General features: G+C 73.3%; 3 protein-coding genes across 3 annotated transcripts; 2 read left to right on the top strand and 1 right to left on the bottom strand.

Moving 5' to 3' along the window:
• Positions 1-1992: 1992 nt before the first annotated feature.
• KRT8 (keratin 8) lies at positions 1993-9247 on the bottom strand. The gene is made up of 9 exons (XM_075445771.1): positions 9003-9247; positions 6419-6627; positions 5122-5182; positions 4950-5045; positions 4686-4850; positions 4297-4422; positions 3829-4049; positions 2364-2419; positions 1993-2274 (listed from the first exon to the last, which is right to left on the bottom strand). Exons 1-9 carry the CDS (start codon positions 9216-9218, stop codon positions 2069-2071), a joined length of 1356 nt encoding a protein of 451 aa, XP_075301886.1. The 5' UTR covers positions 9219-9247; the 3' UTR covers positions 1993-2068.
• A 6976-nt stretch (positions 9248-16223) lies between these two features.
• Positions 16224-21623, top strand: LOC142365185 (eukaryotic translation initiation factor 4B-like). The gene is given in 20 exon segments (XM_075445772.1): positions 16224-16325; positions 17324-17461; positions 17865-18073; positions 18789-18905; positions 19002-19056; positions 19196-19339; positions 19604-19714; positions 19793-19960; positions 20039-20275; positions 20374-20414; positions 20416-20619; positions 20621-20674; positions 20676-20744; positions 20746-20768; positions 20866-20933; positions 21053-21128; positions 21255-21284; positions 21286-21322; positions 21480-21518; positions 21520-21623. Coding segments are annotated over 20 exon segments (1872 nt in total). The 5' UTR covers positions 16224-16312; the 3' UTR covers positions 21559-21623.
• Positions 21624-22551: 928 nt separating this feature from the next.
• Positions 22552-24899, top strand: LOC142365162 (uncharacterized). Its single transcript, XM_075445720.1, has 4 exons — positions 22552-23079; positions 23410-23510; positions 24104-24141; positions 24856-24899. Exons 1-4 carry the CDS (start codon positions 22552-22554, stop codon positions 24897-24899), a joined length of 711 nt encoding a protein of 236 aa, XP_075301835.1.
• The last annotated feature ends 447 nt before the right edge of the window (positions 24900-25346 follow it).

Here is a 25346-nt window from a genome sequence, read left to right as displayed (position 1 = left end):
ACAGGGGACCCCCCCCCGGCCCCCGCCGCGCGGTAATTAGCTGCGCGCGGTAATTACCGCTAATTGGCGGCGGGCGGACGGCAGGGGTCACCCCCGGGCCGGGAATGGGGGCGGCGGCTGCACACACACACACCCCCCCCCACTGCGGGGGCACCCCGCACCCTGTGGCCCCCCCAGCCCCGCACCGCTCCGCACCCCCCCGAGGGGACACCCCTGGGGACACCCCCGGCCCGGGGTCCCTTTCCTGCCCCCTCCCCCGTGGGGACACCCCCGGGACATCCCCGTACCGGGGTCCCCATCCTGCCCCCCCCCCCGCGGGGACACCCCCGGGACATCCCCGGGCCGGGGTCCCCATCCTGCCCCCCCCGTCTCTGCCACCGGCAGCTCCGCCGGCCCCGGTCATGTCCCCCGTCACCTCCAAAGGGGTCGGGGGGGGACACCCCATTAACCACCCCCCCCCCACCACCGCTCTTCCCAGATCGCAGTGGGGGAGCTGGGACCCCCACCCTGGGCTGCTTCCCCCCCTCCCCGTGACCCCAGAGCAGGAGGACGGGGGGGACACAGGTGGGCACGGGGGGGGGGGGGTTCCCCTCCTCCCTGGTGACTTGGGGTCTCTGCAGCCCCCGCTGTCGGCGCAGCGAACCCCCCCGGGTGGGGCGAGCCCCCCACTTTTCGGGGTGCGGAGGCAGCCGAGCATGAACGGCTCCCACGCCCCCCCCCCCCCGCCCCCGGCCCAACCCTGCTACGAGCCGCCGGAGAATCCCGGGGGACCCAGCCCGGGGGGGGGGGGCTGCCAGGTGACGGGCGCAACGGGACCCACCCGGGTTTGCGGTGAAATCCCCCCGGATCGGGGCAGCCGGGGTCTGCGAGGGGCACCCCGCAACGGGGGGCAGCGGCTGTAGGGTCCCGGCACCCCGGGGTGGAGCCCAGCACCCCAAGGCGGGCACAGGCACCCCAAGATGGGCTCCAGCACCCCGCGGGGGGGTCCTGGCACCCCAAAATAGGCACAGGCACCCCAAGATGGATCCCAGCACCCCAGGACAGGTCCTGGCACCCGGGATGGATCCTGGACCCCCAAGATGGACACAGGCACCCCAAGATGAGCCCTGGCACCCCGGGGGGGGAGGTCCTGGCACCCTGGGATGGATCCTGACACCCCAAGATAGACACAGGCACCCCAGGATAGGTCCTGGCACCCCAGGAAAGATCCTGGCACCCCAAGATGGACACAGACACCCCAAGATGGATCCCAGCACCCCGGGGAGGGGCACTGGCACCCCAAGACACACACAGGCACCCCAAAATGGGCCCTGGCACCCGAGGAGAGGTCCTGGCACCCCAAGACGGACAGAGGCACCCCAAGATGTGCCCTGGCACCCCGGGGGGGGGTCCTGGTACCCAGGGATGGACACAGGCACCCCGGGATGGATCCTGGCACCCCAAGATGGGCCCTGGCACCCAAAAATGGATCCTGGCACCGCTGGGAGTGGTCCTGGCACCCCAAGATGGGCCCTGGCACCCCAGGACAGGTCCTGGCACCCTGGGATGGATCCTGGCACCCCTGTTGGACACAGGCACCCCAAGGAGGGGTCCTGGTACCCGGGGATGGACACAGGCACCCCAAGACAGACTCAGGCACCCCAAGACGGACAGAGGCACCCCAAGATGGGCTCTGGCACCCCAAGATGGCTCCCAACACCCCTGGCCCGGGGGGTGCCCCCCAGGCTGTGCCCGGTGCCCCCCCTCCCCAGGCTGTGCCTGGTGCCCCCCCTCCCCACGCCAACGTTTGCCACCCCGTCTCGGTACTCGCAGGCTTTATTCCAGCAGCGGGGCCGACGGGACCCCCCCGGGGGGGGTGGGCTGGGACCCCCCCTTGCCACCCCACCCCACCCCTCCGATGGGGCCATGGGGGGCCAGGACGGATGGGGGGGTTGGGGACTCGGAGGTGGGGGGGTTGGAGGCCACGGGGGGGCCGGGGGGGCACTGGCTCAGGTTGCCCGGGGGGGGGGGGGGTGCCGGGGGTCCCATCGGCTGCCCAGGGCTGGGGGGGCCCCCCCGGGGAGGGGGCTCAGCTGGCCAGGACGTCGGAGGCCTCGGACACCAGCTTCCCGTCGCGGGTCTCGATCTTCTTGATGACGATGGCGCGGGACTTGGGGACGACGGGGGGGGTCTCCAGGGCCGGGGGGGCCACAGAGTAACCCGAGCTGGTGAAGCCCCCCCCGAACGCCCCCCCGAAGCCCAAGCCCCCGCCGAAGCCCCCGCTGAAGCCGGCTGCTGCGGGAGAGGAAGAAGCTGTGAGTGTGGTGGCACCGGGGGGGGGTGGCACCCAAGGGGGGGGGGTCCCCGTCACCCCCCCACCTTACCCGAGAAGCCCGTGGTCTTGGTGCGGATGCTCAGGTTCTGCACCCCCGACTCCAGCCTGCCAGGGGAGACGGGGGTGAGGGGCCGCGGCCCACCGAGGGGCGGGGGGCTAAGGGACGTGACCGAGGGCGAGCGGGGGGGGGGCGGTGGCGGAGGGACGCACGCCGGGTCCTCGGGAGCAGAGAGTTGGGGCGCGGGTGCGGGGGGGACGCGGGCGCGGGGAGGACGCGGGTGCGGGAGGGACGTGGATGCGGGATGCAGGATGGGGATGCCCCGGGGATGCCCCTGGGATGCGGGATGACGGCGGGATGCGGGATGCCCATGGGATGGATGCGGATGTTGGATGCCCTTGGGATGTTGTCGGATGCCCACAGGATGCGGGATGGATGCGGATGTGGGATGGCCATGGGATGCGGGATGGATGCGGGATGCCCATGGGATGGATGTGGATGCGGGATGCCGTGGGATGCGGGATGGATGCGGGATGCCCATGGGATGCAGGATGGATGCAGATGCGGGATGGCCATGGGATGGATGCGGATGTGGGATGCCTGTGGGATGTCGGATGCCCGCAGGATGCGGGATGGATGTGGATGCAGGATGCCCGCAGGATACAGGTTGGATGCAGATGCGGGATGGCCATGGGATGTGGGATGGATGCGGATGCAGGATGCCAGTGGGATGTGGGATGCCCGCGGGATGGACGTGGATGTGGGAAGCCAGTGGGATACTGGATGCCCACGGGATGCAGGATGGATGTGGATGCAGGATGGATGTGGATGCAGGATGCCCGCGGGATGTCCCTGGGATGCAGGGTGTCTGCGGGATACGGGATGGCCCTGGGACGCATGATGCCCATGGGATGTGGGATGGATGCAGATGTGGGATGGCCATGAGATGTCCACGGGATGCAGGATGGTGCGGGATGTCCCTGGGATGCAGGGTGTCTGCGGGATGCTGGCTGCCCGCGGGATGCCCATGGGACGCGGGATGGATGTGGGATGCAGGGTGTCTGCGGGATGTCCCTGGGATGCCTGCAGGATGCGGGACGCCTGTGGGCTGCGGGATGGATGCGGATGCAGGACACCCATGGGATGCGGGATGGATGCGGGATGTCCCTGGGATGCAGGGTGTCTGCGGGATGCGCGCGGGATGTGGGATGGATGCGGATGTGGGATGGCCATGGGACACCTGCGGGATGCAGGATGGATGCGGGATGTCCCTGGGATGCAGGGTGTCTGCAGGATGCGCGCGGGATGTGGGATGGATGCGGATGTGGGATGGCCATGGGACGCCTGCGGGATGCAGGATGGATGCGGGACGTCCCTGGGATGCAGGGTGTCTGCAGGATGCGGGACGCCCATGGGCTGCGGGGTGCCCGCGGGATGTCCCCGGGATGCGGGCTATGGCACGCGGGCCCCCCGGTGTTGCCCGCCCCGGGTGCCAGCGAGGCGGGGGAGCCCCCACCTGCTCTCCTCGCCCTCCAGCAGCTTCCTGTAGGTCGCGATCTCGATGTCCAGGGCCAGCTTGACGTTCATCAGCTCCTGGTACTCGCGGAGCTGCCGGGCCAGGTCCTGCTTCGCCTTCTGCAGGGCGGTCTCCAGCTCGGCCAGTTTGCCCCTGGCGTCCTTGAGGGCCAGCTCCCCGCGCTCCTCCGCCTCCGCGATGGCCGTCTCCAGGCTGGCTCGCTGCAACGCGGGGTGGGGGCTCACCCGCCGGAGGGGCTGGGGGGGCCCTGGCGCCCCAGCATCTCCCGACCCCCCACGCACCAGCATCCCCCCCCAAATCTCCCACGTCTCAGCATCCCCCGGGGTACCAACCCCTCCTCGCTGCCCAGGGGAGCCGGGGGGTCCGCGGGCGGCTGGGGGGGGGGGGGGGTGAAGGCATGGGAGGGCGGCGTCCCCCCGCCCTCGCGCCCCGGGGCTGCTCCCAGACCTGGTTCTTGAGCGCCTCGATCTCCGCCTGCACCCTCTGGACCCGCCGGCTGAGCTCGCCGATCTGGCTGCGGGTGCTGCGCAGGTCGTCCCCCTGCTTCCCGGCCGTCGTCTTCAGCTCCTCGTACTGCGGGCAGCGGAGCGGGCAGGGTGGCGACGGGGCTGCTGCCCTCCCCCACCCTTCCCCTCCCAGCACCCCAAAATCAGGGTTTGGAGCCGGGGTCTCTCCCACGCAGAGCCGCCTGCTCCGGGGCACGGAGCGCGTTCGCCCGGCCGGCGCGGAGGGCGAAGCCGCGGGCAGGAGGAGGAGGAGGAGGAGGAAGGAGCCTGGTTGCCCTTCCTCCCATGGCGGGGGAGGCCGGAGCACCCCGGGGTCGCCCCCCGGCCCACCTTGACCTGGCACATGGTCTCGGCCTCGGCGCGGCTGCGGCTGGCGATGTCCTCGTACTGCGCCTTCACCTCGGCCACGATCCCGTCCAGGTCCGGGCGGCGGCTGTTGTCCATGGAGAGGACGACGGAGGTGGCCGAGATCTGGGACTGCAGCTCCCGGAGCTCCTGCGGGTGGGGGGGGGCGGGGGGGGGGGGTCAGGGCTGAGCACCCGCAGCTCGGTGCATGGGTGGACCCCCCCCCCCCCGAGGGAGGTGACCCCGCACCTCGTCGTAGAGCTGCCGCAGGAAGTTGATTTCGTCGGTCAGGCTCTCCAGCCGCGACTCCAGCTCCACCTTGGCCATGTAGGCTTCGTCCACGTCCTGGGGGGGGCAGGACGCTCGTCAGGACCCCCCCCTCCATCAGCCCCCCCCCCCCCATCAACCCCCCCCCCGTCACCTTTTTGAGGAGGACAAACTCATTTTCCTTGTCGGTGCGGTGGTTGATCTCGTCTTCATACCTTGGGGAAGAGGGGGGGGCTTGGAGCCGGGGGGAGGGGGACAGCGGGATGCAGGGACGCAGGGACACGGGGACGAGGGGACACGGGGATGAGGGACATGGGGATGAGGGGACACAGGGATGAGGGACATGAGGACGTGGGGACATGGGGACATGGGGACGCAAGGACACGGGGATGCAGGGATGAGGGACATGAGGACAAGGGGACACAGGGATGAGGGGACGAGGGGAGACAGGGATGAGGGACATGAGGACACGGGGACAAGGGGAGACAGGGACATGGGGACAAGGGGACAGAGGCATGAGGGACAGGGGGACGCAGGGACAAGGAGACACGGGGACAAGGGGATGCAGGGATGAGGGACATGGGGACACAGGGACATGGGGACACAGGGACGTAGGGACACAGGGATGAGGGGACACAGGGACATGGGGACGTAGGGACATGGGGACATAGGGACAAGGGGCACAGGGATGAGGGACACGAGGATGCGGGGATGCGGGAATGAGGGGACAAGGGACATGAGGACGTGGGGACGAGGGAAGACAGGGACATAGGGACGCAGGGATGTGGGGACACAGGGACGAGGGGATGCAGGGACATGGGGACGTAGGGACATGGGTTCATGGGGACAAGGGGACACAGGGATGAGGGACATGAGAATGCGAGGACACGGGGCCGAGGGGATGCAGGGAGATGGGGAGATGGGGACAAGGAGACAGAGGGATGAGGGGCAGGGGGACACAGGGACATGGGGACGAGGGACAAAGGGACACGGGGACACAGGGATGAGGGGCGGGGGGACATGGGGACGTGGGGATGAGGGACAAAGGGACACGGGGACACAGGGATGAGGGGCAGGGGGACATGGGGACGTGGGGATGCAGGGCCATGGGGACGTGGGGATGAGAGACGTGAGGATGCAAGGACATGGGGACGAGGGACAAAGGGATGAGGGGACGCAGGGATGAGGGGCAGGGGGACACAGGGACACGGGGACATGGGGACAAGGGGATGAGGTACAAGGGGACACGGGGGCGCAGGGCCCCACCCGCCAGCGAGCCCCTTGCCCGGGCAGGGGGGGAGACGCTCCCCCCCCCCAGCACAAAGCCACCCCCCCCCCCCCCCCCGCAGCCACCCTGGGGACGCGGTGGGACGCCGCAGGGGGGGTGACCCGTGCCCCCCACCCCCACCCCACGCCCCGGGGGGGGTCCAGGCAGTGGGGTCGGGACTGACTTGGCCTTGAACTCCTCCACCAGCCCCTGGACGTTGCCCAGCTCGGCTTCCAGGCGCAGGCGCTCCTGGCCCAGGCCCTCGAGCTCCCGGCGCAGGGTGCCCACGTAAGCCTCGAAGAGCCCGCGCAGGGTGCTGGGGGGGGGCTGCTGGCTCCGCAGCAGGCTCCACTTGGTCTCCAGCACCTTGTTCTGCTGCTCCAGGAACCGCACCTGCGGCACAGGGCGGGGGTCAGCATCGCCCCCCCACCCCCACCCCGACCCGGGGATCCCACCCTGGGGACAGGCTCTGGCACCCGGCGCGGGTCGTGGGGATGGGTGCTCGGCGCTGGTTTGCGAGGGTTGGGCGGGTGGGGTGGCGGGGGGCAAGGCTGGGGGTCGTGGGTGCAGTTCTGGGGGTCCTGGGTGCAAGGCTGGGGGTCCTGGGTGCAAGGCTGGCGGTCGTGGGTGCAGTTCTGGGGGTCCTGGGTGCAAGGCTGGGGTCCTGGGTGCAAGGCTGGCGGTCGTGGGTGCAGTTCTGGGGGTCCTGGGTGCAAGGCTGGGGGTCCTGGGTGCAAGGCTGGGGGTCATGCGTGCAATTCTGGGGGTCCTGGGTGCAAGGCTGGGGGTCATGGGTGCAGTTCTCGGGGTCCTGGGTGCAAGGCTGGGGTCCTCGGTGCAAGACTGGGGGTCATGGGTGCAGTTCTGGTGGTCCTGGGTGCAAGGCTGGGGGTCCTGGGTGCAAGACTGGGGTCCTGGGTGCAAGGCTGGGGGTCATGGGTGCAGTTCTGGGGGTCCTGGGAGAAAGGCTGGGGTCCTGGGTGCAAGGCTGGGGGGTGTGAGTGCAAGGCTGGGGGGCGTGGGTGCAATTCTGGGGGTCCTGGGTGCAAGGCTGGGGTCCTGGGTGCTGCTTTGCAAGGGGCAGGGGGTGAGGTGGGCAGGAGGGGTGGCAGGGGGCAATTCTGGGGTCCTGGGTGTAAATCTGTGGGGTCTTGGGTGCAAGGCTGGGGTCCTGGGTGGAGTTCTGGGGGTCCTGGGTGCAGTTCTGGGGGTCCTGGGTGCAAGGCTGGGGGTCGTGGGTGCAGTTCTGGGGGTCCTGGGTGCAAGGCTGGGGGTCCTGGGTGCTGCTTTGCAAGGGGCAGTGGGTAAGGTGGGCGGGTGGGGTGGCACAGGGCGAGGCTGGGGCCCTGGGTGCAGTTCTGGGGGTCCCGGGTGCAAGGCTGGGGGTACTGGGTTCAAGACTGGGGTCCTGGGTGCAGTTCTGGGGGTCCTGGGTGCTGCTTTGCAAGAGGCAGAGAGAGGTGGGTGGGCGGGTGGGGCGCCGGGGGGCAATTCTGGGGTCCTGGGTGCAAGTCAGGGGTGCAGGTCTGAGGTCCTGGGGTGCAGACTGGGTCTGGGGTACTTCTGGGGTGCTGGGGGGCAAGTGTGGGGTCCCCAGGCCTGGGGTGCCAACCTGGGCTCCCGGGCGCAGTCCGGGGTGGCCCCGAGGGGGATCCCCATCCCCCCCCCCGGCAGGAGCTGGGGTTCCACCCCCCCACCCCACTCCCACACCACCCTGCACCCCCCGCCAGGTCCCCACGGCTGCACGTCCCCAGGGGGGGCCAGCAGGACCCCAAGGGGGGGGGCAAATGTGCCACGAGGGGGTCAGGGTGACCCCAAAGGGCTCTGGGTGTCCCCATGGGGGCCAAGAGGTCCCCGAGGGGCTCAGGGGGTCCCCAAGGGGGTCTCAATGTCCCTGAGGGGCTCAGGGTGTCCCTGAAGGGTCCACGGGGTCCTCGAAGGGAGGTCTCAATGTCCCCGGGGGAGTCAGGGTGTCCTCGAGGGGGCTCTCAATGTCCCCAGGGAGCTCAGGAGGTCCCCAAAGGGTCCAGGGGGTCCCCGAGGGAGTCTCAATGTCCCCGAGGAGGTCAGGGGGTCCCTGAGAGGGTCTTAATGTCCCCAGGGGGCTCAGGAGGTCCCCAAGGGGGGAGTCTCAATGTCCCCGGGGGGGTCAGGGTGTCCCTGAAGGGTCCAGGGGGTCCCCGAGGGGGTCTCAATGTCTCTGGGGGGGTCAGGGTGTCCCCAAGGGGGGCTCTCAATGTCCCCAGGGGGGGTCAGGGTGTCCCTGAAGGGTCCAGGGGGTCCCCGAGGGGGGCTCTCAATGTCCCCAGGGGGCTCAGGAGGTCCCCAAATGGTCCAGGGGGTCCCCGAGGGGGTCTCAAAGTCCCCAGGAGGTCAGGGTGTCCCCGAGGGGGGGTCTCAATGTCCCCGAGGGGCTCAGGGTGTCCCTGAAGGGTCGAGGGGGTCCCCGAGGGGGTCTCAAAGTCCCCAGGAGGTCAGGGTGTCCCCGAGGGGGGCTCTCAATGTCCCCAGGGGGGGTCAGGGTGTCCCTGAAGGATCCAGGGGCTCCCCGAGGGGGTCTCAATGTCCCCAGGAGGTCAGGGTGTCCCCGAGGGGGGCTCTCAATGTCCCCAGGGGGCTCAGGGGCTCCCCAAGGGGTCCAGGGGGTCCCCGAGGGGGTCTCAATGTCCCCGGGGGGGCAGGTTGCCCCGAAGGGCGCAGCGGGTCCCCGAGGGCCCCCCGGGGGGTCCCAGCCCTCTCCCCGCGGGGGGTCCGGCCCCGGGCCCCACCTTGTCGATGAAGGCGGCGAACTTGTTGTTGAGGGTCTTGATCTGCTCCTTCTCGTCCCTGCGCAGGCGCTGGAGCCCGGGGTCGACCCCCAGGTCGAGGGGCGTCAGCAGGCTCCGGTTGACGGTGACCCCCTGGATGCCCCCCCCCGGGCAGCCGGGCAGCGCGGGGGGGCCCCGGTACAGCGCGGGGGGGCCGAAGGCCGGGACCGCGCTCATCCTCACGCCGGGGCCGGGGCTGCAGGAGCGGGAGCTGAAGGAGCGGCCCCGAGGGGTCTTGGTGGGGATGGAGAGGGACATGGCGGGGGGGTGCGGGGGGCTGCGGGGGGCTGCGGGGCGGGCGGGGGGCTGCGGGGGGCTGCGGGGAGCTGCGGGCGGGGGGCTGCAAGGAGGCCGGGGGGCTGTCGGGGGGCTGCGGAGCGGTCGGGGGGCTGCGGGCGGGGGGCTGCGGGGGGCTGCGGGGGGCTGCGGGCGGGGGGCCGCGGGCGGGCGGGGGGCTGCGGGGGGCTGCGGGCGGGCGGGGGGCCGGAGGAAGGCTGGCGGACGGGTGCGGGCAGGTTGCGAGGTGCTGCAGGAAGGCTGGGGGGGGGGGCGGGGGGTTGCGGGACAGGCAGGACGGGCAGGACGGGTTGCGGGAGGGCGGCTCCGGGGCGGGGGGAGCGGCTGCGGGTGTGTCCGCAGGGGCGGGGGAGGGGAGCGGGGGGGGAGGGCCCCGGGGGAGCGGCACCGGCTTCCCCTTAACCCCTTCGGGGCGGCGGGGCCCGACGGCGGCCGCCGGGAACCCCCGGGATCGACCGGGACCGACGGGATCCACCGGGATCGTCCAGGATTGGCCGGGACCGACGGGATCCGACGGGACCCACCGGGTCGGGATCCGCCGGGATCCACCGGGATCCACCGGGATCAGCCAGGACCGACGGGATCGGTCGGGGCCTCCACCGAGGCGCGGGGCTGGGGGCTGCGGGGGAAGGGGGGGGGCTCACCCCAACTCCCGGCTGCGGTGCCCCCCCCTTCGCCACCCGCACCCCCAGCCCCGCACCCAGCCCGGGGGAAGCTGCCCGGCTCGGCTCCGGCACGGGGAGGGGGGAGGAGCCCCCAGCCCCTGTCCCCAGCCTGGGTCCCCAACCTTCGTCCCCAGGCTCACACCCCCACCCTGTCACCCCACTCCCGGGACCCCCAACCCGTCCCCAGCCCCACGTCCCCAATCCCCAGCCCCAAATCTGTGTCCCCAAGCCCGTAGCCCCACCCCATGTCCCCAGACTATGTCCCCAAGCCGGTGTCCCCAAGCCCGTACCCCCACCCCGTGTCCCCAGCCCCGCATCCCCATGCCCAAATCTGTGTCCCTACGCCCATGTCCCCAAACCTGCACCCCCATGCCCATACCCCCACCCCGTGTCCCCACCCTGTGTCCCCAACTCATGTCCCCAACCTCCTTCCCCAAGGCCATGTCCCCACACCCGTGTACCCAAATCTATGTCCCCAAGCCTGCACCCCCACCCCGTGTCCCCAAACTATGTCCCCAAGCCGGTGTCCCCACGCCTGTACCCCCACCCCATGTCCCCAGCCCATGTCCCCAAGCTGTATCCCCAACTCATGTCCCCAACCTCCTTCCCCAAGGCCATGTCCCCAAGCCCGCGTACCCAAGTCTGTGTCCCCACACCCCCACCCTGTGTCCCCAAACTACGTCCCCAAACCTGTGTCCCCACGCCTGTACCCCCACCATATGTCCCCAACCCATGTCCCCAACCTCCTTCCCCAAGGCCGTGTCCCCAGACCCCTACCCCATGTCCCCAAACTACGTCCCCAAGCCTGTGTCCCTAAGCCCGTACCCCCACCCCATGTCCCCAGCCCTGTGTCCCCCGTCCCCAGCCCCAAACCTGTGTCCCCACACCTGTACCCCCACCCCGAGTCCCCAAACTACATACCCAAGCTGGTGTCCCCAGGGCTGTGCCCCCACCCCGTGTCCCCACCCCGTGTCCCCACGCCGTGTCCCCATGCCGCGAGCCAGCCCCAGCAGCCCCAGCAGCCCCTGCCCCCTGCCCTCAAAACCAGCTGAAAAACACCAAAACCGCCCCATTTTGTGTGTTCCCCGCTTGCACCCAGGCTGGAGCCCACGGCTGGGCGGGGGACCCCAACCCCAGGGCAGGACCGGGCCACCTGCGCAGAGGCCGTGCCGTGCCATCCCGTGCCGTGCCGTGCCATGCTGTGTCCTGCCATGCCATCCCATGCCGTGTTGTGCTGTGCAGTGCTGTGCCAAGCCGTGCCATGCCATGCCATGCTGTGCCGTGCTGTGCCACGCTGTGCCACGCTGTGCCGTGCCGTGCTGTGCCATCCTGTGCCGTGCTGCGCCATGCCATGTTGTGCCATGCCATGCTGTGTCCTGCCGTGCCATCCCATGCCATCCCCTGCCATGCTGTGCCGTGCCATGCCGTGTCATGCCATCCCATGCCGTGCCGTGCTATGTCATGTCATGCTGTGCCATGCCTTGTCATGCCAAGTCATGCTGTGCCGTGCCGTGCCATGCCATCCTGTGCCATCCCATGCCGTGCTGTGCCGTGTCCTGCCATGCCGTGCCATCCTATGCCATCTTGTGCCATGCTGTGTCATGCCATGCTGTGTCCTGCCATGCCATCCCATCCCATGCCGTGCTGTGCTGCACTGTGCCATCCTGTGCCATCCCATGCCATCCCATCCCATGCTGTGCCATGCCATGCCGTGCTGTGCAGTGCCATCCCATGCCATGCCGTGCCATGCCATGCTGTGCCATGCCGTGCCGTGCCATCTATGCCGTCTTGTGCCATGCTGTGTCCTGCCGTGCCATCCCATCCCATGCCGTGCTGTGCTGCACTGTGCCATCCTGTGCCATGCCGTGCCATGCCATGCTGTGCTGTGCAGTGCCATCCCATGCCATGCTGTGCCATCCCATGCCATGCCGTGCCGTGCCGTGCCGTGCTGTGCCATGCTGTGTCCTGCCGTACCACCCCATGCCACCCCATGCCGTGCCATCCCTGCGTGCCGCTCCGGACCTGGTGCAGGTTTTCGCCATGGCCCTGGCACGGGGAGGGCTGGGACGGGGCGCGACGGGGGGCACCGTCGGAGCGGGACGGGGCTCGCCCCGCGTGGGAGCGGTGGGCGCTGGGCCCCGCGGGCAGCGGTCGGGAGGCTGCTGGTTGGGCTGGGCTCCGCGTCCCCGGCGCGGGGGGGACAGACCCACGGAGCCACCCCCTCCGCCAGCTCCCCATGGCGGGGTAGAGCCCGCTGCCCACCCGCCCGCCGCCAGACCCCGCCACCCACCCACCCACCTGTCCTGACACCCACCCACCCCTCTCGCTGGGACCCCCCCATCAGCGCAGGCGGGGGGTGAGGGGACGGAGCGGCTGAGGACGTGGGGTGCTGGGGGTGGGAAGCTGGGTGTGAGCCCCCAGCGTGTCCTCGCAGCCCGGAAAGCCCCCCGTCCCCTGGCTGCGTCCCCAGCAGCGGGGGCACAGGGCGAGGGGGGGGGTCTGCCCCTCTGCCCCGCTCTGCCGAGACCCCCCCGGGAGACCTGCGCCCAGCTCGGGAGCCCCCAGCACAAACTGGAAGAGCGGGGATTTAGACTGGATCTAAGGAAGAACTCCCGGTGAGGGTGGGGGGACGCTGGCACGGGTTCCCCGAGAGGTGGTCGATGCCCCAAGCCCTGGAACCGTCCCAGGCCAGGCTGGATGGGGCTGGGAGCACCCTGGGCTGGTTGGAGATGTCCCTGCTCACTGCGGGGGGGTGGGCTGGGTGGCCTGGAGAGGTCCCTTCCCACCCAAGGGGTTCTGTGGTTCTGTGGTGCGGGGAGCTCCGGCCAGACCCCTCCATCCGTCCATGCACCCTCCCAGACACCCGTCTGCCCGTGCTTCCAGCCTTGGGCGGGCCCAACCACCCACCTTCTAAATATCCACCCATCCATCCACCCACCCACCCAACCACCCAACCAACCAACCACCCATCCACCCATCCACCCACCCATCCATCGACCCACCCAACCAACCAACCAACCACCCATCCACCCACCCGTCCATCCACCCACCCATCCACCCACCCATCCATCGACCCACCCAACCACCCAACCAACCAACCACCCATCCACCCATCCACCCACCCATCCATCGACCCACCCAACCAACCAACCACCCACCCATCCACCCACCCGTCCACCCACCCATCCATCCACCCACCCACCCGTTCACCCACCCCCCCACCCCCCAGAAGCTCCCCCCTTCCCCAGACAGCGGGGGCAGGGTGGGAGTGGGCCCCGGGGTGGGTGCCAGGTCCCAATAGGGTGCAGGACCCTCCCACCCCCCCCCCCCCGCCGGCCCCTCGCAGCCCCCCGGCCCCCCCTGCACAGCTCTGGGCCACGGGAGGGGCTCAGCCCGGGGGACCAGGGGGGTCCCAGGGGACCCGGGGGGTCCGGCCCAGCCCCGCTCTGCGTTGCCCCCCCGAGCTGGGGAAACTGAGGCACGGAGGACCACCGCGGGGGGGGCACAGCAACACCCCCAGCACCCCTGGACTTCCCTCAGCCCCACGGGTGGGTGGCCCCACGCTACGAGACGTGTCACCCCTGTCACCCCCGGGGGGTCCACCCCCCCCCAGAGCCCCACGGGAGCGGTGGCGGCTCCCACCAAGGGCTCAGGGGTCCCAACACCCGGGGGAGGGGGGCGCAGCACCCCACCCTGCGCCCCTTGATGCACGAGAGGACCCCCAGCTGTGGGGACCCCCCAGCTATGGGGCCGGTTTAGGCCGGGGGGGTCCCCAGGGCGGGCGGTGGGCGTTCACGCGGCCCCAAGGTCAGGGTCAGGAGACGTGACCGAGGGCGCAGGGCACGGCGGTGGCGGAGGGGGCCCACGAGCCCCCCCCAGCACCCAGGGCCCCCCTGGTGACCCCGCCCCGGGTTACCGGAGCTTTCCCGGGGCGAGGCCCCACAGACCCCCCCGGAGCGCTGGCGCCTGCCAGGTGGCACCGGGTGAGGGGGGGTGGCGGCAGGGGGGGCCCCGCGACCTGGGGACCGCGTCCATCTCCAAGCCCGTGTCCATTCCTGTGTCCGTTCCCGTGTCGCGTCCCCGCAGATGGGGATGGGATGGGGATGGGGATGGGCATGGGGATGGGGATGGGATGGGGATGGGATGGGGGTGGGATGGGGGTGGGATGAGATGGGATCGGATGGGATGGGGATGGGGATGGAGATGGGGATGGGATGGGGATGAGATGGGGATGGGATGGGGATGGGATGGGGATGCGGATGGGATGCGGATGGGATGCGGATGGGCATGGGCATGGGGATGGTGATGGGGATGGGATGGGGATGGGGATGGGGGTGGGATGGAATGGGGATGGGGATGGGGGTGGGATGGGATGGGGATGGGGATGGGATTGGGATGGGGATGGGGATGGGGATGGGGATGGGAATGGGGATGGGGATGGGATGGGGATGGAGATGGGGATGGGATGGGGATGAGATGGGGATGGGATGGTGATGGCATGGGGATGGCATGGGGATGGGCATGGGGATGGGCATGGGGATGGGGATGGGATGGGGATGGGGATGGGGATGGGGATGGGAATGGGGATGGGGATGGGATGGGATGGGGATGGGATGGGGATGGGCATGGGCATGGGGTGGGGATGGGGATGGGGATGGGATGGGGATGGGATGGGCAGGACTGGTGGAGCTGCGTAGGGCGGGGCCGTGTGGGGCGGGGCCGGGCGGGGCGGGGCCGTGTGGGGCGGGGCCGCCCAGCGCTGCTCCATGGCCGCTCCGAGGCCGAGCGGGCGCAGCACGAGGCCCTGACCCGGGGGAACCCGGAGCACCCGCAGCAGCGATGGGAGCAGCGGGTGGGGGCCGTGCCCCCGTGTGTCCCCCCCAGGCGGGCTCTGCGGGGCCGTGGGGCTGACCCCTACGCGCTCTGTGCCCCCCAGGCCGCCCCGAGCCCGCTGGAGGGGGCGCAGAGCCGAGGGGCCGCGTCACCGCGCTGGAGCTGGGCCGCCCGCCGCAGGGCCCCACGCTCGACCTGGGGGGCTGCACGCGCAGGTGGGACCCACGGACACGGCCCCACGGCCCCCAGCCCCACAGCGCTGCTGCCCCACAGCCCCATGGCTGCGCAGCCCAATGGCTCCACGGTCCCACAGCCCCACAGCCCCATGGCTCCATGGCCCCACAGCCCCATGGCTGCACAGCTCTGCTGCCCCACAGCCCCATGGCTGCGCAGCCCCATGGCTCCATGGCCCCACAGCCCCATGGCTCCATGGCCCCACAGCCCCACGGCTGCACAGCGCTGCTGCCCCACAGCCCCACGGCTCCCAGCCCCATGGCCACACAGCCCCCAGACCCATGGTCCTGCACCCCACTGTTACACGGCCCCGCCACCCCATGGCCACCAGCCCCACAGCCCTGCTGCCCCACAGCCCCATGGCTGCACAGCCCCATGGCTCCACGGTCCCACAGCCCTGCTGCCCCACAGCCCCATGGCCCCCAGCCCCACAGCCCCATGGCTCCACAGCGCTGCTGCCCCACAGCCCCACGGCCCCCAGCCCTACGGCCACACAGCCCCCAGACCCACGGTCCTGCACCCCACTGTTCCACGGCCCCGCCACCCCATGGCCACCAGCCCCACAGCCCTGCTGCCCCACAGCCCCACAGCCCACGGCCCCCAGCCCCACAGTCCCACCACCCTTCTGCCCCAGAGAAAGCCGGGAGCCTGGGGGTCCCGCGGAGGAGTGGGGCGGAGCCAGAGGAGCTGGGGGGGGGGGGGGGGGGTCCCGCGGAGGGGCGTCCCGCCAGGGTCCCATGGTGGGGGGGGAGCCAGGGGCCGGGGGGTCCCGTGGAGGGGGAGGTTCCGGCCCAAAGGGCCCCCCCCGCCCCCCAATAAAGTGGCAAAACCCCCCGGAGGCTCCGTCCCGGCGTCTGATCCTGCTGGGGGGGGCGGGGGGGGAGTGCGGGGGGAAACTGAGGCACGGCGGGGGGGGAGGGGGCGGACAGACGGCCGGGGGGGCGGACAGACGGCCAGCGGACGGACGGACGGGCAGCCCCCCCCAGCGCTGCTCCCACCCGCGGGAATCCCGTCCGCGGACCACGGAGCTTCCCCACGATCGTGACCCCGACCGTGACCCCTGGCCCCGCCCCACGCCCCGCCCCCGGAGGCCCTGGCGCACGATCGCGGGGCGGGCGGCGCCGCCAAGCGCAGAATCAGCCCCGCCCGGCACGGCCCCGCCCCCTCGGCGGGGTGGGCGGGGCGCTGCTGGTCACGTGACGGCGCCATCCGGGTCCTTTGCCTTCTGTGCCTCTTCCCAAGATGGCGGCCTCAGGTGAGCGCAGCGCGGCGGGGCCGGTGCCCGGCGGCCTCTGCGGGCCTCGCCCGGCACCCGCGCCCCTCCCCGCCCGCGCCGGGCGCTGCCGCTCCCCGGGGGGGGCCCGGGCCGGGGGGGGGCGGCGGGGTCGGGGGGCGGCGGCGGCGGAGAACCGGCCTCCTCCCCCCCCTCCCCCCTTCCCGGTCATCTCAGGGGGAGCGCGCGCGTCCGTCCCCCTCCCCCATTGGCGGGGGGGCGCGCGCCGCGGCGGTGATTGACAGCCGGGGGGGGGGGCGATGGAACCTTCGGCCGCGTCACCGCGCAGGCGCGAGGCGAGGCCGCACCCACGTGGGCGCGCGGCGCGCACGCGGCCGGGCCGCCGGTACCGGGCGGCGGGGGGGGCGTGGCCGTACCGGGACCACGCCCCCTCCCGGGGCCCCTCCCATCGCTGCCGCGCAGGCGCGAGCCCCCCGTGAATGGGGGGGGGGGGGCAGAGCCCTTCGGTGCCCCCGGCGGCAGCACCGGGGGTGGGGCGGGGGCTTCTCCCGGGGCCGCGGGGAGGGGTCTGGGGGTCCCGGGAGGGGGGGTATGGGAGTCCGGGAGGGGGGGGGTGTGTCTGGGGGTCCCGGGGAGGGTTTGGGGGTCCCGGGTGGGAGTCTGGGAGTCCCGGGGAGGGTCGGGGGGTAACGGGGGGTCCCATCGGTGCCCGGAGCCTTCCCCCCACCCCCCGCTTGCCCTGCCCGGTGCCCCCGAGGGCCGGGGCTCTGCAGGCGGGGTCTGCATGGGGCCCCCCCCGAGCCCCCCCTTGCAGCGGAGCCTTTGGCAACCGGCCCCGCAGCCTAAAAATAGCCGGGCTGCCGGGGGGGGGCGGGGGGCCCGGCGCCGTTATCCCATTGGGAATTAAAATCAGCCGGGCCGGGGCGGCGGGTGCCGGCGCGCCGCGGGCGGGGGTCGCTCCGGGCCCGGCTCAGCCCCCCCCTCACCCCCCCCCCCCCCACCCCCCCCCCCCCCCCCAGCCAAGAAGAAGAACAAGAAGGGGAAGACCCTGACGCTGACGGACTTTCTGGCGGAGGACGGCGGCGGCGGCGGGGGCCCCACCTACATCCCCAAGCCCGTCAGCTGGGCCGACGAGACCGACGACCTGGAGGGAGACGGTACGGCCCCGCACCGCGGCGGGGGGCTCCGGGCGGGGGGGCGTGGCACCCCGGACCCCCGCACACGGGCGCTGCGGGGGGGGGGGGGCAGCTCCCGGGGCTGGCGGCCCGCGGAGGGGCGGGAGCTCCGCGCTGGGAGCGCAACCGGGGGGATACAGAGGAGTTCGTCGGCGTCGCCGCCATCGGGCGGCTCTCCACGGCGCTGGAGCTCGCGGGCGGCCGCGGCGAAGCCCCCCGCTGCAGACCCTCGGTTCTTCCCGAAGCCTCGGGCGGGGGTGAAGCCCGGGAAGGCTGCGGGCGCGGGGTCTCGGCGTCCCCCTGGGCAGCGCCGCGGCTCGGCCGGTGGGTGCTGGGGCTCCCTTTGGGTGGGCTTCGGGGTGACTCGCCGCCTCTCCCCCCTCAGTTTCCACCGCTTGGCACAGTAACGATGACGACGTGTACCGGGCGCCGCCGATCGACCGCTCCATCCTGCCCACGGCCCCGCGCGCCGCCCGCGAGCCCAACATCGACCGCAGCCGCCTGCCCAAGTCCCCCCCCTACACGGCCTTCCTGGGAAACCTCCCCTACGACGTCACCGAGGAGTCCATCAAGGACTTCTTCCGAGGACTCAACGTGAGTGGGGCCGCCGGCGCTCTCCGCCGGCTCCGGGTTGGCCGGCGAGCTCCCGGCTGCGCCGCGGTGACGGAGCCCGGCTGCCCCGCGCCCACCCAGCTGCTCGCCCCCGGCGCAGGGCGAGGAGCCCGCGGGTCGCCGGCGGGAGGGCGCCCGCCGGTTAACGGGCGCGTGACTGGGGGAGGCGAGGTCGGTTACGGCGCAAACGGCCTGGCCGTCACCGCGCCCTGCCCGCTGCCGGGGCTCGCGGCGTGGGGGTGTCCCGGGCTCGCCGTCCGCTGGTTCTCCCGCCCTGCGGGGCGCGGTGGGAGACGGCCCTGCCGGAAGGGCGGCCGGGGAAACGCGGCTGCGGCGCGGCACGGAGCCGTGCGGACGGCAGCGGGCAGAGCCGCGCCGCTGCCCGGTGGCTTTGGCCTCTCGCTGCGCCTGCGGGCGGCCACGGCGCGGGTCCGGCTCCGAGGAGGAGGAGGGTGAGGAGGAGCAGAGGGGCTGCAGCCGTGGGCCGACGGTCGCTCGCTCTCCCCGCCCGGAGACCGCCGGCTCCTCCGAAGGCGATCCCAGCCCCCGCTGCCGGCTCAGCCGGCTGCGCCAGGGCGCGCACGGCGCGGACCGCGGAACCGGCAAAGCCGCCCCTCGTCCCTGCCCCGCGCCGGGGACTTGTTCGGCTCCTCGGCCGCCGCGCCGGCGTGACGCGGGCCGCGCTCTTTGCCGACAGATCAGCGCCGTGCGCCTGCCGCGGGAGCCCACCAACCCCGAGAGGTTGAAAGGTTTCGGCTACGCCGAGTTCGAGGACATCGACTCGCTGTTCCAGGCGCTGAGCCTCAACGAGGAGGTGAGCGGGGCCGGGCCGGCGGCGTCCCCGCGTGCCGCCCGCGCGCTCTGCGGTGGCGGGGACGGCGCCGCGCTGATTCCTCTCCGCCGCGCCCAGTCCCTAGGGAACCGCCGGATACGAGTGGACGTCGCCGATCAAGCCCAGGACAAAGGTGAGGGCCGGGCGCGTGGCGGCCGCCGCGATGCCGAGCCCTGCGCCCCGCGCGCTCCGTGTTGCACCGCGGGGCCCGGCCCAGCGCGTCGCGACGGGGCTCTGCGCCGCGGGCCCCAGCTCGCCTCGCTCCCCGGCAGATCGGGACGACCGCTGCTTCGGCCGGGACCGGGACCGCTTCCGCGACTCGGAGCGCTTCGAGAGCGACTGGAGGGCGCGGCCCGCCGCCAGCGACAGCTTCGACGACTACCCGCCGCGCCGCGGCGACGACGCCTTCGGCGACCGTGAGTCGGGGGCCGCGTGCCCCCCCGGCTCTGCCGCCCCTGGCCCTGCGGAAAGCTCCCGCTCTGCCCCCCAGAAACCCGCGCTGTCGTGACGCCGCGGGCGCTCGGCGCGGCTCCGGCTGCCGTGGGTGCGCGAGGGGCTCGGCGCCGTCCCCGCCGGCGGGGTTTGCGGCTCGCTGCCCGCAGAGCGCGGGGGCTGGCGGGGGAAAGCCGGGTGCTGACCCCCCCCCGGCGCTGACCCACACCCCCCTCCCCCACCGCTAGGGTATCGGGACCGCTACGACGATCGCTATCGCGACGGCCCGCGGCGCGACATGGACCGCGGCTTCGGGGGCCGGGACCGCTACGATGACCGCAGCCGGGACTACGACCGAGGTGGGGGGCCGGGACGGGGGGCAGCAGCGGGGTCGGGGGGCTCGGGGCCGGCCGGACACGCTCCCCCTCCTCCCGCAGGCTACGACTCCAGGCTGGGCAGCGGCCGGCGGGCCTTCGGCAGCGGCTACCGCCGCGACGACGAGTACCGGGGCTACGAGGACCGCTACGAGCGGCGGGACGACCGCGGCGAGCGCTGGGGCGCCCGCGACGACTTCGCCCGCGACGATTTCCGCCGCGACGACAGAGGTAGCGGTGCAGGGAATGGGGAGGGGGGGGCGTGGGCTCCAGGACCCCCGCTGCCACCCGCTCGCCGCTCCCTCGCAGGGCCCACGCAGCGGCCCAAGCTGAACCTGAAGCCGCGGAGCGCGCCGCGGGAGGAGGAGCCGGCGGCGGCCCCCGCGCCGCAGTCCAGCCGCGCCGCCTCCATCTTCGGGGGGGCCAAGCCCGTGGACACGGCGGCGCGGGAGCGCGAGGTGGAGGAGCGGCTGCAGAAGGAGCAGGAGAAGCTGCAGCGGCAGCTGGACGATGACAAGCGGCTGGAGCGGCGGCCGCGGGAGAGGTGGGCTGGGGGGGGCTGCGCGGAGGGGGGGGGGGGGACCCGCCTGGGGGTCTCCCTGAGCCCCCCACCCACCGCCCGCTGCCCCCCCCCGGCGCAGGCACCCCCAGCTGGCGCAGCGAGGAGCCGCAGGAGCGGTCGCGGGACGGGCAGCGAGTCCTCGCAGGGCGGCTGCGGCCCCACGGGTGAGTGGGGAGGGGGGGGAGCCCCCGCCACCCCGCGGACCCCCCGACCCACGGGCCCCCGTCCCTGTCCCCACAGCCACGCCAGGCGGCGGAGAGTGAGAAGGTCGCTGGAGAACGAGCCCCTCGCCAAGGGGGAGGAAGAGGAGGAGGAGGAGGGGGGGACGGGCCCCCAGCCCCCGGGGGCGGGAGGAGAAGCAGCCCCTGAAGGTGATGCCTGCGCCCCCCCCCCAAGGAGAACGCCTGGGCCAAGCGCAGCGGGCAGCCCCCCGCCCGCTCCCCCAGCGCCGACGGCCGAGCAGCCCTCGCCCACGAGGTGGGTGCCGCACCGGAACCCTCTCCTGCTCCCCACGCCGGGGGGGGCCCCGCTCGCCCCCCCCCCAGCCCTGACGCACCCCCTCTTCTCCCCACAGCAGTGGCCCCCCAGCCCCCAGCCTGCCGGCGGAGGAGGGGACCCCCCCGCGCAGCACCCACCGGAGAGGTGAGCAGCCCCCGGCGCAGGGGTCCCATGTGGGCGACCTCGCACCCACAACCCCGCTTTGCCTGGGGGGGGGGCTGGGGGGCTCCCCGTGAGACCCCCCCCCGGGCCTTTCCCCGCAGGGGATGAGAACAAGCCGGACGGGGGGCCGGGAGGGCGGCGCCCCAAGGCCCGCAGCGGGAGCGCCGACGCCGACAGGTGGGTGCTCCCGGGGGGGGTCCCAGCCCCCCGAAGCTTCCCTCGGGCCGGGGGGTGGGGGGGGGGGGGTCCGAGCTGCCCCTCCCGGCGCGGGGGGTAACCAGCGCCCCCCCCCCCCCCCCGCAGGAAGGAGAGCAGGAGGGAACACGACGCGCGGGCCCGAGCCGAAGCGGCTGGAGGAGAGCCCACCCTCCGTAAGCGGGGGCTGGGGGGGGCCGGGGACCCCCGGGGGGGGCTGGGAACCACGGGGGGGGGGGAACTGTGCCCCCCCCAGCCGCGGCTGGTGCCTGGGTGGGGGGGGTCTGGTGGGCTTCCTCAGCCCCCCCACCAACCCCCCCGTCCTGCCCGCAGTTCAGCCACGCCAGCAAGTACGCGGCCCTGTCGCTCGAACGGCGAGGATGACGGCGATGACGAAGGCTGCGCCGAGTAGGGGGGCCGGGGCCCCCCCCACCCCCGCCGGCCCCGCGGGGCCCTGCCGCGCCCCCGCCGCCCCCCCAATAAACCCGGACCCCGCACCGCCGGCGCCCGCGTCCCTCTGTCCGGCGGGGAGACCGCGCCGCTGCCATCCCCGCTGCTGCGGCCTAGGGCTCCTTCCTCTTCCTCCTTCCTTTTCTTCCTTCCTCCTTCCTCTTCCTTACTCCTTTCTTCTTCCTCTCTACCTCCCTTTCTCCTTCATCTTCCTCTGTTCCTCCCTTCCTTTTCCTTCCTCCCTTCTTCCTCTCTTCCTCCCCCCCTTTCTCTTCCTCCATTTCTTTTCCTTCCTGCCTTCTTCCTCTTCCTCTCTTCTTCCCTTTCCTCCCTCCCTTCCTCTTCCTCCCTTCTCCCTGCTTCCTTCCTCTTTCATTCTGTTCCTTCCTTCTGCATTCTGTGCTCCTTCCTCTTCCTCCCTCCCTCCCTTCTGCCTCTCTTTGCTTCTCTTTCTCCCTTCTTCCTCCCCCCTTGCTCTTCGTCCCTTCCTTTTCCTTCCTCCCTTCTTCTCTTCCTCTCTTCCTTCCTCTTCCTCTCTTTCTCTCTTCCACTTCCTCACTTCCTCCCTCCTCCTTCCTTCCTCTTTCCTTCTGTGTTCCTGCCTTCCTTTTTCCTCCTTCCTTCTGCATTCTGCCCTCCTTCCTCTTTCCACTTCCTCCCTCCTTTCCTTCCTCTTCCTTCCTCCTTCTTCCTTCCACCCCTCCCCATGTGCCCCCCCCACACGCAGCAGTGGGACCCCCGGATCTCGGGGCCCCCCCCCCGGCCCTACACCCCCGCGGGGGGGGCCCCACAGCCCCCCCGGCCCGCGCAGCCGGAGGGGAGGGGAGGGGAGGGGAGGGGGGGACCTGGCTCGGGGGGTCTTGGGGGGCGTGGGCACACGGGGGGATTCCCACACACCCCCCGGGGTCTCCCTGCTCCCCCCCCGTTGGGGTGGGGCCATTGGGGGGGGGGGGGGATGTTCCCAGCGTGCCGGCACCTCCCGGCCCGGGGCTCGAACCCGGGGCGCTCGGGGGGGGTGGGGGGGCGGGGCCGTTCCCAGGAACTTCAGAGGAAAAACAGCCGGGGGGGGGGGGGCCGGCCCTGCTGCCGCCCGGCACCGGCCCTGGGGGGACCCCGGGCCCGGCACCCCCCGGGGCGGAGCCGCTGCTGGGGGGGGGGGCGGGGTCACGGCGCTGCCGCGCGCGCTGCCGCTGCCCCCCCCCCCGGGTCCCCCCTGGGCACGGGAAGCGGCGCGCGCGGAAACCGGGGCGGGACCGGCCCATCCCGCGGGCCGCCCCCCGGCCTCGATCCCGATCCCGGCCTCGGTCCCGTCCCGGCCTCGATCCCGTCCCGGCCTCGGTCCCGTCCCGGCCTCGATCCCGATCCCGGCCTCGATCCCGTCCCGGCCTCGATCCCGTGTCCCCCCCCCCCCCCCGCCATGAAGCCCCCGGGCGCGGTGGGGACGCTGCTGCGCGCGCTCGGCCGTCGCGATAGCGCCGACACGGTAGGGCGGGGGGGGGGGGGGGGGTGTCCCGAGGGGGAGGGGGTCCCGAGGGGGATGTGCTGCCCCCCCCCCTCCGCGTCCCCGCCCCCCCCAACCTTTTTCCCCACGCTCCCCCCGCCCCCCCCAGGCCGTGGGAACCGGGGGGGCTCGCGCCGCTCCCCCCCCCCCCCCCGGGCCCCGCTTCCTGGGGTGGGGCCGGGCCGCTTCGGGGGGGGGGGGGGGCGGGGGGGGACACGGGGGGGAGGGGAGCCGGGACACGGGGGGCGGGGGGGGCGTGTCCCTGCTCCCCCACGGCCCCCCACCCACGCGTGTCCCCCCCCCCCCCCGCAGCCCCCCGCCCCCCACAGCTTCCGGGAGAAGGCGCTGCGGCGGGGGGGGGGCGTGCGCGGGCTGCCGCGAGCCCCTCGGCCCCCAGGGCCTCGTCTGCAGAGGTGACCCCGCCCCCCCGGGACCCCCCCCGGGGGAGGGGATGGGGGGGAGATGGGGGGCGCCGGGGAGGGGGGGGTCACTGAGTGTGCTGGGGGGTGCTGGGGGGGCGGGGTTGACTGGGGGATGCTGGGGGGGGCAGGGGGGTTACGAGGGGTTACTGGGGATGCTGGGAGTGTTACTGGGGGGGTGTCACTGGGGTTACTGGGGGGGTTACTGGGGGGGCGGGGGGGTTATGGAGGGTTACTGGGGATGGTGGGGGGGGTTACTGAGGGGTGCTGGGGGGGTCACTGGGGGGGGTTACTGGGGGGTGCTGGGGGGCGGGGGTGTTACAGGGGATCACTGGGGTTGCTGGGGGGGTTGCAGGGGGTTGCGGGGGGGTTATGGGGGGCTTATTGGGGGTGCTGGGGGAGTTACTGGGGGGGGTTACTGGGGATGCTGGGGGAGTTACTGGGGGGTTACTGGGCATGCTGGGGGGAGTTACTGGGGATGCTGGGGGGGTTACGGGGGGTTACTGGGGGGGTTACTGGGGTGTGCTGGGGGGCCCGGACTGGTTTGGCCCGGGGGGGTCCTGACGCCCTTTCACCCCCCCCCGCAGTGTGCAAGGTCGCCAGCCACGCGGGATGCGAGGCCAAGGTGGGGGGGCCGGAGGGGTGACAGCCCCCCCCCCTCCCCCCCGCCCCTCATGCTCCCCAGCGCCCGGGCGGGGGGGGGGCACACGCAGCCCCCACCGCCCCCTCGCAGCCGGGTGCTGTGGGGCGGGGGGGGTCACAGCGGCCCCGCCCCCCCCCCGTTGGGCAGCGCTGCCTTGGCCGCCACAGCCGGACAGAGCCCGGGGGGGGGCCGGGCCAGTGCCCCCCCGGCAAAGCGCGGGGGCCCCCGTGGGATTCCCCGCCCCCTGTGCCTCAGTTTCCCCCCCCGGGGGGGCTGCAGGGGAGATGGGGGGGGTGGGGGTGGGGTCTGCTGCTTGGGGGGAGCCGAGGGAGCGCGTGAGGAGCCCCGGATCGAGCCCCCCCCCCCCCCCTCCGGCTGCTGTGGGGCCCCTGCTATGGGCTGGGGGATGTGGGGCTGGGGTCCCGCCGTGGGGCTGGGGTCCACCCTGCTCTGGTGTGGGGGTGTGGGGTCCTGCTGTGGGGCACAGGTTTTGTTCTGGGGCAGGGGTCTCCCTATGGGTCTGGGGTCGCGCTGTGGGGCCGGGGGTCTCTCCATGGGGCCGGGGTCCCGCTGTGGGGCTGGGGTCTCTCCATGGGGCCGGGGTCCCCCTGTGGGGCCGGGGTCCTGCCCTGGGCACCAGCTGTGGGGCCGGGGGGGCGGGGCCGGCCTGACCCCCCCCCCCCCCGCTCCTCGCAGGTGACGTCACCGTGCGAGGCACCGCCCCCCCCCCGAGCTGGTGAGTGCAGGGGGGGTCGACCCCCGGCCCGGGACCCCCCCCCCCGCCCCCCCCCCCCCGGCAGGGCGCGAGGGGCGAAACTGAGGCCGGGCCCCGCCCCCCCGGGGTACGCCCCCCCCCCCTCAGCCCGCGCACCCCCCCCCAGAGGAGGAACACGACCCCCCGCGCGCCGCGGCGAGCGCCTGGTGAGGCCCCTCCCCCCCCCGTGAGGACACCCCCCCCCCGCGACCCCCCCCGCGGGACGGGGCCCCCCTGACCCCCCCCCGTGCCCCTGCCCCCCCCCCAGGGCTCCACCAGGTCCCTCAACGGCGCCCGGCAGAGGAGCACCCTGCCCAGGTGGGGGGGGGGCGGGGGGGGTCCCGGGGCTCGGGGGGGGCGGGGGGCTGAGGGTACGAGGTGGGGGTCCTGGGGCTCGGGGGGTCGCGGGGTGCAGGGGGGGGGTCCAGGGTGA

Source organism: Opisthocomus hoazin, chromosome 32 (genome assembly GCF_030867145.1).
Source record: "Opisthocomus hoazin isolate bOpiHoa1 chromosome 32, bOpiHoa1.hap1, whole genome shotgun sequence".
In the NCBI taxonomy this organism is placed as follows: domain Eukaryota; kingdom Metazoa; phylum Chordata; class Aves; order Opisthocomiformes; family Opisthocomidae; genus Opisthocomus; species Opisthocomus hoazin.
Note: the sequence above shows the minus strand (reverse complement) of the source record. Positions and strands in the feature narration are given on the sequence as shown.

Coding starts and splice junctions, on each gene's coding strand:
- KRT8 (XM_075445771.1), bottom strand. CDS start 9,218: ATGAGCGCGGTCCCGGCCTTCGGCCCCCCCGCGCTGTACCGGGGCCCC. Junction 4,851..4,949: donor TGCGGCAGCTCTACGACGAG/GTGCGGGGTCAC, acceptor CCCCACCCGCAG/GAGCTCCGGGAGCTGCAGTC. Junction 4,423..4,685: donor AGACCATGTGCCAGGTCAAG/GTGGGCCGGGGG, acceptor CGCTGCCCGCAG/TACGAGGAGCTGAAGACGAC.
- LOC142365162 (XM_075445720.1), top strand. CDS start 22,552: ATGTTCCCAGCGTGCCGGCACCTCCCGGCCCGGGGCTCGAACCCGGGG. Junction 23,511..24,103: donor CCAGGGCCTCGTCTGCAGAG/GTGACCCCGCCC, acceptor CCCCCCCCGCAG/TGTGCAAGGTCGCCAGCCAC. Junction 24,142..24,855: donor ACGCGGGATGCGAGGCCAAG/GTGGGGGGGCCG, acceptor CGCTCCTCGCAG/GTGACGTCACCGTGCGAGGC.